Below are 11904 nucleotides of genomic sequence, written 5' to 3' on the forward strand. Positions count from 1 at the left end.
AAATCAAATATTCCAGATACCCACTAGCCACCTTGTTAGTAACCCAGCAGCTCAAAACAGCATATATTTATGTCCCATAAAGAATCTAACCCTGATTAAGTTCATCTTTCTTAAACATTTTGTTACCCCATATTGCTGACACATAATCTAAAATAGGGCATGCACATGTTTGGTATAGTATTTAAGTTTACCAGTAATAAATGTAATATAGCCTATATGTATGTGCTGATACTCCTGAGTCATGGTAACTGAATAGTACAGTTGTGAAGTTTTCATACTTTATACTTCTGTTTCACTGCAATTAGTTATTTCAGTCTGGAATAAACTTGTATTTTCTGATAAAAGCGTGTATGGGAACATTTGAATATGTTTTAATTGCAAATCATCTTGTTTCAAGACTTTTTCAAAGTCAACAACAACTTATCTATAGTGCGGCAACCTGCCTTATTTTTTCATGCTTCAAGATACAGACAATCTTTTCAATATATTTTAAAGCAAGTTTATCTTTTTAAATTTATTTTATTTATAGCTCTGGGTTTTAATCACAAAGAGTACAAATTCTAGCCAATAAAGTGCAGAGAAATTGTAGACAGTCATTTTTTTTTCAGCAGGAACTGAAACTGTCAACAGAAACAAATCTGCCAAACCACCGTGTAGAGGACATTGGCCTGTCTCACTGTCCCTGCTTAATGATCTGTGTCTTTTGGTGTTGCTTTGATAGTTTCATATGCAAATAAATAACTCCAAAGCAGCTACAGTGCATGTCAAATTAGTCACTTTTAATTAAAAGTCCAAGGAAGTTTTGGGGCAATTTGGGTGTAATGACTAGTTGGAAATGCAGCAGGGGTTTATTCAAAAAAGATGACCTCAAATTTAATATTTTAAAAGGGCCTTCTGCATATACTGCATCTATCCCTCATATTGAACTAACCAACAAGAACAGTTTCTTCAATGCAGGCACCTGTGTTTACATACAAGTGCAGTGTTATTAAATTGTGTTTTACATCTGATGAAGAATAATCCAGCCCTGACATCCACATTGGGAAGCGACAACTTAATATTTTGTCTTGTGGGTTTGATAGTATGCGCTACCTAATGTTCACATTTCTCAGTTTCTTCGTCTGGAGGAGCATTGCACTCATCATCCCCTCAGTCTGTTGTGGTTGGTGTCATGTGTAATCTGGCCAGGAATTTCCTGCTTGTTCTGTGGTAAATTGCGCAATCACACCAGGCCTGTTTTAACTCTGTGCTGAAAACATTTACTGGAAGGCTGTTGTTTATTCTGCCTCATATTTTCTTCAGCAATGTCAATGCCCACTGAGCTGTTTGAATCCATTTATCTGGAGTGATTTTGGATCAATTTTATACTAATTATGTAAATTCACATTTAAACAGAAATCTGTTTATTTGCTATTATGGAGAACATTGCATCATAATCACTTCAATATGCTATTTGGGCTTTAATTCATCCTATTTTTACTATGCCGTTGCACAAGTACTACCGTCTATCGTCTAAGCCTGTAAATAAGTCTATGTTGGTGAAATGTCTCTTTTAATCTTGCTGTGTATGTGTTTGTTGGAGAGTGACGACCTACATTGCGTTGGATAACGTGCCTGCACATTGTGTCAATGACAATAAAGTTGAGTTGAATTGAAATGAACTGAATTCAACTGTTTTTCGATCTTTAAAAATTCCAATTTACAGTTTACATTAACTGGAAATCCTGTTAATTTACCGTAGGCTACTTGATCCATAAATTAATTTTAATTCTAAAAGCCCGCTTAAAGCTAAAGTGCGTAGTTTCTGTCGCCCCTATGAGGAATTGTAAGTAATGACAACAAAACTGTCGGTGCATCCACATGATACAAGCCTTCCTTGACCGCTTCGCAGTTGTGTGGAGCTGAAAGTTTTAATTAGCTTTGTAGCAACTCAATTGGCAATGGCTTGAATGTAACGGACGTTCATTATTATAAAAAAGTTACGCACTAAAGCTTTGATGAACTTCCGTTACAATTAAGCCGACAATTTTGTTGTCATTCCATCCATTCCTCATGGAAGACAGAAAATACGCACTATAGCTTTAATATCAAAAAGTTATGCACTAAAGCTTTAATAAAAACACTGAACCAAATTAAAAACCTTTACTGACTCACCCCCTGACCTAATGTTCCTCTACATTAAATTGGTGTTAACATGCAGATTGGGGAGTAAATCAATGAAAATAGTTCAGGTCTTTCACTGTATTATTTAATTGTGACATTGCAACTTTTTCTTAAGCTTCTTCCAGCACTGCTTTTTGCTTGCAGTTTGTGGAAATGAGGCTTTTATTTTGAAGAAAACTACTAGTGGATGGGAAGTAACACTGTTGTTGCTGATAATGAACATGGGCTTCTGGCAGAATAACCAGACTGTCACAGGTCCAGCATCAAACCATCAACAGGTGAGATCTCGACACAAAGACACTCATGACTGACAATAGCTTAAAGGAGACAACATGTTAAGTGAGCTCTGAAATGGTTTTTTAAAGTTTGGTAAAGTTTGCCAAAATTGAATTATGTTATATTGTTTCTGTGGTGAGAAAGAGGTGAGATATGGTGGTGGGATATCTCAGAAAGTGTTTTAGAAAAAACAGTAAGTAAAACAGAAAGTGAAGGATTTTCTGAGATTGTGAACTTTTGCTTAAAAGAAGAAAAAAAACAAAAAAAACAACCCGCGTCCAGATAATGAAACTTTCATAGTTTGTATGTCTTTGCAAAAGGTTCAATAGATTTAGCGCCTAATTTAAATGTCATAGAAGTACACCCTACAACAATGTGACAAATACTTAAAATAACTACTGTTTGTAGCTAAGACACCTCCTTAGAGAAAGCTTAATAAGCATAAGGCATAAAACTGAGACACACTGTGCTCTTACTTTGGCAGCTAAACCCTCTGCAGCATATTTCAGAGTTACTAAATAAAGAACATCCAGCGAGGGACAATACGTGTAATCTTGCTGCTTTTATAGCAGAACCACAGCCGTAATACACCTGCATATTTTTTTATATTTGGATTTGATAGGGCTGTTGATAGATACCAGTGACTTTCTGTTTACTTTGGCAGTTGCTAAAGACTCTAAAACATTCTCCATTCTCCTCTACAAACACCCACCCCTCTCTCTCTCTCTCTCTCACACACACACACACACACACACACACACACACACACACACACACACACACACACACACACACACACACACACACACACACACACACACACACACACACGCAAAACAAAATGAGCGACTTAAGAGCTTCAACCAAGAACAGAATTGGTTAAGAGGAATAGAGAAAAAGCTTCACATTTTGTGTTCCAGTTGTGTGTGCAGGACTGTGAAGATGACTGTCATCGCTGTGGCGGCTGACAGTAAAAGCATGTTTCCATCATCCTGCCAAATCCTGAAGACTCCTCGCTCCAGTCTATTCTCTGGGTTGGTGTACCAAGGGCTGTTGCAGACTAGTGTCACTACAGCAATTGGGGTGAGAGGAATTAAAATAGATGTATTCACGTAAAGCTATTAACTGTTGGTCTTAAGTTGATCAAGTATAAGACAACTGTTTTGAATCTTTCACAGACTATGCAGATCATGGTGGGCCTGTTCAACATCGGACTGGGGCCAGGACGTACCAGCATAAATCCTGGAGATTTGACCAGCTTAGGTGCTGCGTACTGGCTGGGTGCTGTGGTAAAAAAAAAATATATTGTTAATAATAGAGCATATTATGTCTCTTGTTCACAATATCGGTGTTAGCTGTGTTATGAGAAACTTTTACACATTCAGGGAGTTCCACACAGTTTAACATTTTTTGTCAGAGGATTACCTAATCAATGAAAATGCTGAGGTACACAAGAGAGCAAGATTGTTTTATGATAACAATTCCTACTGGCAAGCAAATACAATAGTTTCTGCTTGATTGTCACTGATATGGGCTGTCTGCTGCATGACTTCTCATCAGTTCATCGTAACTGGAATCATGTCCATTGTGGCCAGACAGTTCCCTTCTTCCTGCTTGGTAAGTAGAGTGACTCCACTGACTAAAAAAACAAAATGTGCACTGCCCTGTAAATAGAATATTATCAAATACTGCTTGAATTGTACTTTTAAGTGACGGTATCTTTCCTCTGTAGATGGGCTTCACTGTGTTTATGAACATTGTTGGAGCGATCTTTGCAATTACTGGCATTGTGCTGTATGCCTTGGACCTGGGAAATGCCTCTCTACTCTGGATGTGTGAGAGCAGCAGCAACAATGCTGATCAAATTGGTGACAACTGCAGAAAAGTTGCACTATTTGGCCAGGTAAGCAGACTTCTAAAGTTAAACTCCAAAACATAATCTAATTCAATATTAGGGGTGGGGGGAAAAAATCGATACAGCATAGTATCGCAATATTTTCCGTGGCAATACTGTATCAATACATGGATGTTGACTATCAATCTATTATTATATACGTGTTGGTCAGTTTGTCTGCTTGACAATCCCATTTTGCAGCAATAAAATTGAAGTGAGATGAACAAACAGAGAAATCTATCTTTTTAGATAAAACAGATGTTGACAAGGTTTCCTTTTGGGGACATAATTTGAAATTAGAAAAAAGTTAATAAATTGCAATATATCACAGAATATTTCATTATGTTTAAAATTGCAATAATATTCTATCATGATGATATTGTATCGTGAGGCCTCTGGTGTTTCCCACCCCTATTAATATATATACTGTATATGTATTTTTTTTTTTTTCAATTAAATTGAGTTTAAAAAAATGTTTCTCATCCATCAGACTGTGTTGACATCCATGGACAACACGCTGATCGCCATGGCTGCTCTTCAGCTCTTTGTCAGTATAAGATATGCTATTCTGGGCATCAAGTATCTGAGCAGTGACATGTAAAAGGAAGAGGTATGAACCAAGAGGACAATACACAAACTGCACACAGTCTACATGAAGTAGAGTACACCTGGGTGGTATATCTGTCCTGGGAGAGGAATCCCTCCTCAGCTGCTCTCCCTGAGGTGTCTTCCATTTTTCCCCGTTAAAGGGTTTTTTAGGGAGTTTTTCCTTATCCGATGCAAGGGTCAAAGGATTAAGAGAGCCCTCTGAGGCAAATTTGTAATTTGTGATATTGGGCTGGAATAAAATTAACTTGACTTGAATTATATTAAGGAATGTAAAGCAAGTGTAGGAGCAGTAATGCCAGCTGTAGATGCAGGAATAACAGCAGCAGCTGTTGTAATAGGGATACAATTTAGCCACTTGTCTGCTGCGGTATTTAATACTTGCAGTGTAAAATTGTAGAATTATCAACTGTATTCTGTTTTTATTTATTAACAGTCACTTTTTTCTGTTCAAACAGGGGGATGTTGAAGATCAGCATCCACAGTTGAATGAAGTCCTCCTGACCTGTCCTGGTGCTCAAAATCAACTCAACTAATAACATGAAATGACTGATTTTGAATATTTTTACTGCTTGTGCTTTGACACACTCAACTGCTGAAAGTAATCAAAACTGCTTTCACAAGGACATGTTTTTTTAGTCAGCATATGCTTTTTTCTATCTATTTTGTGTGAAGTGAAAATTGCTTAAATTAAAACATGTAAAATGGTGAAAACTGTCTAGTAAAAACACACTTCTGCTGACCACTTCCTTTGTAATGTTTCACTAATGAAATTAGGTCTGTTAATTAGCCTATACCATAGGATTTACTTACATAGTGGTGTTGCTTTTTTTTACCTAAGTAAAGGATCTAAAAACTTCTTCTACCACCACTGCTAGAACTGCTGGGGGGGGGGGAGGGGTTGTGTATGCAAATTACATTTGAAGTGATATGTTGGTAAGGACGCTTTTATTTTGAAGAAAACAAACGTGCGACGGGAAGTTGCCTATCAGTTTGTTTGCTTCTACCTGAAATCACCATCGACAAACCAGACGGTCACAGTCATAACTCTGCAGCCACGGACCCAGGTGAGTTCTCTGCACACACACAAATAAACACATAGCCTCATTGATAATAACTTGAACTTCACAATAAGACAACCTGTTTATTGAGCGCTGAACAGGGTGATATGTATATTTTGTTAATGGTTATCATGTTTTTATGGTCTGCAAGAGAGAGGGGAGTTATGGAAAGAAATATGTTATAAACTAGATTTTTTTTTATTTATAAACATTTTCAATTGTGTGTGTGTGTGTGTTGGTCGCCATTCAAGACCCCAATTCCTCATTTTTGTGAAAGTTTCTGTTGCATTCTTTTTTGTGTTAGCTTTAGGTTGAGGTTGAGATGGCAAACACAACGAAGTGCAATACTGTAAACTAAACTTCCCTCCGTCCAAATCACAAAACCCGTTGTGCCTAAACCTGTAAAATTTGTAAAAAATGCCATGGCCTACTCGCTGTGAACCTTATCACAGGTGGCCTATCAAATAACTCGAATAAGGACTGGTATAGCTGTGAATGTTATTCAGTGAGTCCATAACTTTCACTTGTTTTCATTTACTGTAACGAGTAGTCTTTTTTCAGTTGTGTCTTTAGTCGTTTTGAGTGTCTTTGTGTTCATTTTATGTCTCCTTTTAGTTGTCACGTGTCTCCATTGAGATGTTTTATGTCTCCTTTTAGTTGTTATCTGTCTCTTTTTAGTTGTTTTGTATATTTTTGTTGTTTGACATTCCAACAAGAAAAGGTGTGGCCACCACCTGCATCAGATTCCACCCCTTTAGCCCCGGCCCTGGTTAATCAAAATGTAGAAGAAAATATAGCCTATCATACAGTTATTTCATTATTTTACCCTGATATCGTTTTTGTGTGTTCTGAATGATTTGCCTGTATTTCTGTAACAACCTGTGTTGTGGCAAGCCTACATTGATTATCAGACCCCTGTGTAGTGAGGAGAGCTCAGCCTAGCAAGGAGTCAAACCTACTACCAACTATCAAGGGACTCTCAGCTGCACTCGCTTTTTGGTCATTTCTTTTTACAATAGTAACAAAAGTAACACTGAGGTGTAATTTTTTTCTTATCTATAGTAAGCCCCAAACTTAGGTCACCTTTTGGCCTCGTGAAACCGACATGTATTAACCTTTTTTAATCCCCTCGGACAACATATATAAAATCCCCACAAAGAGCAGAAAAGTACAGTTATCACTTGTATGTGTGTGTCTGTGTTTCTGCCTGCCACATTAAATGCTCCATCACCATAATCATCTGTTTTCTTTTCTTCAATTTGAAAAGTAAAGTTTTCTTCAACAAAACATTCCTTCCACAGATACAAGTGATTTACTCTTTTGAGACAGATACACTAACCCTTTGTTCAACAAACACACACGTGTGTGTTGCCACCTTTCCGTACCAATACAAGGTAAGGTTGGTTATACTAGACTTGCACTGATTCAGGGTGGGGGGGAAATCGATACAGCATAGTATCACGATATTTTCCGTGGCAATACTGTATTGATACACAGATGCCAAATATCGATCTATTATTATATACGTGTTGGTCAGTTTGTCTGCTTGACAATCCCATTTTGCAGCAATAAAATTGAAGTGAGATGAACAAACAGAAATGTATCTTTTTAGATAAAACAGATGTTGACAAACTTTCCTTTTGGGGACATCATTTGAAATTGGGAAACATTTTAAGTTGGAATAAAGTTAATAAATTACAATATATCGCAGAATATTGCAAAATCTCAATAATATTGTATCGTGACACAAGTATCGTGATTATATCGTATGGTGAGGCCTCTGGGGATTCCCACCCCTAGCACTGATCATGTACAGAATATTGCTAGGCAGTATCAATGTGTATATTTAGATCCTGTCCTAGTTTTAGTTCAGTTTATAGTTAACATATTTGTTATTTAGGCTATGTTTCCATTAGACTTTATTTAGGCTGGGTCACTTGGCTGCTGTAACACTGCAGCTGGGACTAATACAGTACTGTATCGTTCCATCTGTCCAACTTTCCATCTCTAAATCTCCATGTCATGTTGCAGGTGTGAGTGATGACCATCGCATCTTTCAAAGACAAAGGAGTGACTGTGGCGGCTGACAGTAAGAGCATGTTACCGCCGCTGTGTCAGATCCTCAAGTCTCTTTGCTACAGTCCCATGTGCTGCTCAGTGTACAAGGGGCTGATGCAGACCAATGTGACTGCAGCTCTTGGGGTGAGATAAACTAAAATTAAGATAAGATAAGATAAGACAAAACTAAAACAGAAATTTTTCTTGCATCGTCTGCTCCAACAATCAACCGTTTCAACAACTGATTTATCCGTGTGCATTATTAACTGGTGGTCTTAAGATGTTAAGACAGAGAGATTTAATTGTTTGGAATTTTTTTTACAGACTATACAGATCATGGTGGGCCTGTTCAACATCGGACTGGTGCCAGGACGAACATACATGTATCCCAAGGATCTGACCAGCCTGGGAGTTGCTTACTGGCTGGGTGCTGTGGTAAAATAAATTGTTGTGTTAATGTTACTTTGAGAGCATATTTATTTATTTGGCTCAACAGTACTAAAGCCATACTAAAGAATAAAAAAAGCAGTCAAAAAGCAGGAATTTTCCTGATGTCTTTTTCAATTGCCATACATTTTTCAAATGGATTGAAATGATTTAGGATTTCCTATAAGATAACAACATCTTCTGGTTCTGTTCATGGAAGTATTACTGTTTTTACATAGATTTGTGTTTATTTCTCTTTCTTATAATATATTTAAAAAAAAGAAGTGAAAACCGTGTTAATAATTTTAATTATTTTAACGGAGCTGTCCCCTCTTTCTCAGTTCATCATAGCTGGAATCATGTCCATTCTTGCCGGCCGGTTGTCCTCCATTTGCTTGGTAAGTAAAGACTAGTTAAGGCCCTCTCACACATGCACCCCTTTATGTTATTTCTGCTGGTCTCATGTCTGAATAAGCACCCTTTGCAGTAACATACCGCCTTCTAAAATCACTGTAATGAATTTAATATCTCATCATCAGTTGAATAACCCATGACACACTGTGAAAGAGCCGTTTACGTGGATGAATCAATCGGTAAAACCCAATTATCCCCTCGCAGTCTGGTTAAAAAAAGAACCCTGTACAACAGAAATAATCTGACCAACAGTTTCTTCATATATTTTTTTTGCTTTTTATTCTCCCACCCCTCCACCCCACTGCCAAAGGTCCATAATTTTAGTCAGTATTTTTTAAGTGTCTTATTAAATAACGTCTGTAGATAATTCGAATCCCCACAAAAAATTATCTAAACCAAACCGAAGTCCTAATCTTGTTTAAAGCACCACTTCTGTTAATGTGTTAACTGGCACGCGACATGTAACAACCTAACGTTGTAATGTATCAACAATCCACGCAACTAACTTTATGCACACATAGCAAAATCTGTGAGGCGAAGGACATCAAAATTAAGTATTTGAACCTCATAATTAAATACAAAATTAGGGGAACCCCTTTCCACTAGGCTGGCTATGGGCCTGAAAGAACACGGTTCCTCCTCACTATCATAACAGTTCCTCCCTGCTCCCTCTTGTGCACCAGGTGCCAAAGATCACGTGAGCATTGTGGGTCCTTCCGTAAATTTCCTGTCTGAAGCTGTAAGGAACATTAATGCATGAGACACTGACGTCTGAATGACAAAAAAAAAATCATACTTATTATCATACAGATGTGTAGCCAGCAATATTATGTATTTCATCTATGAAAAGGGCTTTAGACTAAAATGTAGACTATCAAAATAATCAAGAGAATGGACTCTTTTCTTTCAGGTGGGCTTTGCTGTGTTTGTGAACATAGTCGGCTCTATCTTCGCCATTGTTGGCATTGCGCTGAATGCCAAAGATCTGGCAGATGCCCCTGCCATCAGGATTTGTGACCTGTACATTGGTCACAGTTATTATGGCGACTGCGAAAATGTGGCATATTATGTGCAGGTAAGCATGCTACAGTCTTCTCATTGTCAACAAAGAAAACCAACGTTTAAGTCAGTTTCTCAATACCTTCCAACTTCTCTTCTCTGTCTGTGGCTCTCATACCCAAGCTCATGTGTTCCTACTGAAGACATACATTTATAAATAAATAAATGGTGCACAAATATTTATTTTACAGCTATGGATTAATACACATTTGGAGCTTTAGTGAGTTTTTACTGCAGCAGGACGCTGTATGTGGGATTAAGTCACAATAAACTACAGTGTGTGTGTGTGTGTGTGTGTGTGTTCATGGTAATGAAGGAACATGTCACCAAGTGCAACAGTGTGGCCCATTTACGCTTTTTCCAGCCTTGTCTTTTAATGCTAAACTTGAAAACACAATGTTTAGCATTCAGTGGAGTCTTAACAGTGTAATTCAAGACTGACTTAATTTCACAGTGAGTCTGTATTGCATTTATTTGTACCTCATAAATCATTAATAGAAAGCCAAGTTAAAATCCTTTTTGAACGAAATTGACCTCTTTCTTTATTTCTTGTGTCAGCGCTTGTTGACAACCATGGACATTACTATGATCGTTCTGGCTGTTCTTCAGCTGTGTGTCTGCATCAGCTTTGCTGTTCTGGGCATCAAGGCTGTGGTCAACAGACAGAAGGAAGAGGTAAGAACCAAGAAGACAATGCACACAATGTACACAGTGCACATGAATTAGAGGACAGCTGGGTGGTATATTAAGAAAGCTGAAGCAAAGTATTAGTAGTACGAGCAGCAATAACAGCTATAGTTGTTGTTAGTGGGGATTACATTTTGCTGCATTTCTGGGGCAGTATATTCTACTTTAATCCGTTTTTGCTTCATGAGATGTCATTTTTTTGTCTGTGCAAACAGGGTGATGTTGAAGATCAGCAGCAACAATTGAATGCAGTCCTCCTGACCAATCCTTGTGCCTAAAAACAATCCAACTAAGCACATGGAAGCATGACTATGAGGCATTTTAATACTTGTGCTTTTACACTCACTTTCTGAAAGTAATCAAACTGATTTATATCACATAAGGACACATTTTTCTGTGTTTAAGTTTGTTCTTTCTGCTTGTCAATAACTTTTTGAAGTTAACTTGATTCAATAAAACATTCAAAATGCTACAAAAATACCCTTAGAGACATTTCAGCTGTATTGGTAAAGCCAGATATTTTTAAAATCTCAGCAGATAACTATGTGCACCAAAAGGGGTAACTGAAAGTGTAGGTTTTTAGTGTATTGCTCAATTAAAGCACCACAATCTGTACCAGCGTTTTTATGGCAGTTCAAGTTCAAGGAAGAAGTGTGCTTTCCACATTCTCAAACACACTGAGCAGCATTCCTGACATCAAGAATCATTTTGGTGGACTGACTCCACTAGAAACTGTCCCAGTCTGTCCCTCCTCTTGAGCCACATTCTCTCTTCCCCAGGCCCCTCGATTGCCATTTCCCATCCATCCACCAGATGCCCTCGGAATCCTTTCCCCATCACCTAATTGTGCACCCCCCACCCCCCAGATATTCAGCCAGCCCATTCTCACTCGCTCATGGCCATTTTGTCGAAGTTGCCATGCTCTTCATGTCTGTGCTTTCTGCAATCCGTTGTCTGTTACCTGAAACCTAGATTCTGATGTGTTACCTGCCTGTTTTAACGTCTGTTGGACTTCCCTTGGATTCCCTCGTCTGCTTCATGATTTCTGTACCTGCAAGTAAGCCCATATTACAAGACACAAGACTTCAATACGCAGAGCTAAAAAATGTATACATGTTTATTAATGTTTTCTGGCAAGAGTAGGTATCCAGTTTTGACATGTCTCTTTTTTAAGATAAAGGGAGCCATTTTAAAAATGCTAAAATGCTCTCACACTCAAATAGTCACTGCTCGCGCTTTGATTTGCTCTGCTTGTGCTCA

General features: G+C 37.9%; 2 protein-coding genes across 2 annotated transcripts; both read left to right on the top strand.

Moving 5' to 3' along the window:
• The first annotated feature begins 2399 nt into the window (after positions 1 to 2399).
• On the top strand, positions 2400 to 5801 carry LOC120562792 (high affinity immunoglobulin epsilon receptor subunit beta-like). The gene is made up of 7 exons (XM_039806683.1): positions 2400 to 2441; positions 3360 to 3522; positions 3618 to 3728; positions 4000 to 4056; positions 4172 to 4342; positions 4824 to 4943; positions 5398 to 5801. Exons 2-6 carry the CDS (start codon positions 3382 to 3384, stop codon positions 4932 to 4934), a joined length of 591 nt encoding a protein of 196 aa, XP_039662617.1. The 5' UTR covers positions 2400 to 2441; positions 3360 to 3381; the 3' UTR covers positions 4935 to 4943; positions 5398 to 5801.
• A 90-nt stretch (positions 5802 to 5891) lies between these two features.
• On the top strand, positions 5892 to 11384 carry LOC120562990. Its single transcript, XM_039806985.1, has 8 exons — positions 5892 to 6006; positions 7302 to 7394; positions 8032 to 8202; positions 8383 to 8493; positions 8826 to 8882; positions 9809 to 9973; positions 10516 to 10632; positions 10860 to 11384. Exons 3-8 carry the CDS (start codon positions 8041 to 8043, stop codon positions 10920 to 10922), a joined length of 675 nt encoding a protein of 224 aa, XP_039662919.1. The 5' UTR covers positions 5892 to 6006; positions 7302 to 7394; positions 8032 to 8040; the 3' UTR covers positions 10923 to 11384.
• The last annotated feature ends 520 nt before the right edge of the window (positions 11385 to 11904 follow it).

Source organism: Perca fluviatilis, chromosome 7 (assembly GCF_010015445.1).
Source record: "Perca fluviatilis chromosome 7, GENO_Pfluv_1.0, whole genome shotgun sequence".
NCBI lineage: Eukaryota > Metazoa > Chordata > Actinopteri > Perciformes > Percidae > Perca > Perca fluviatilis.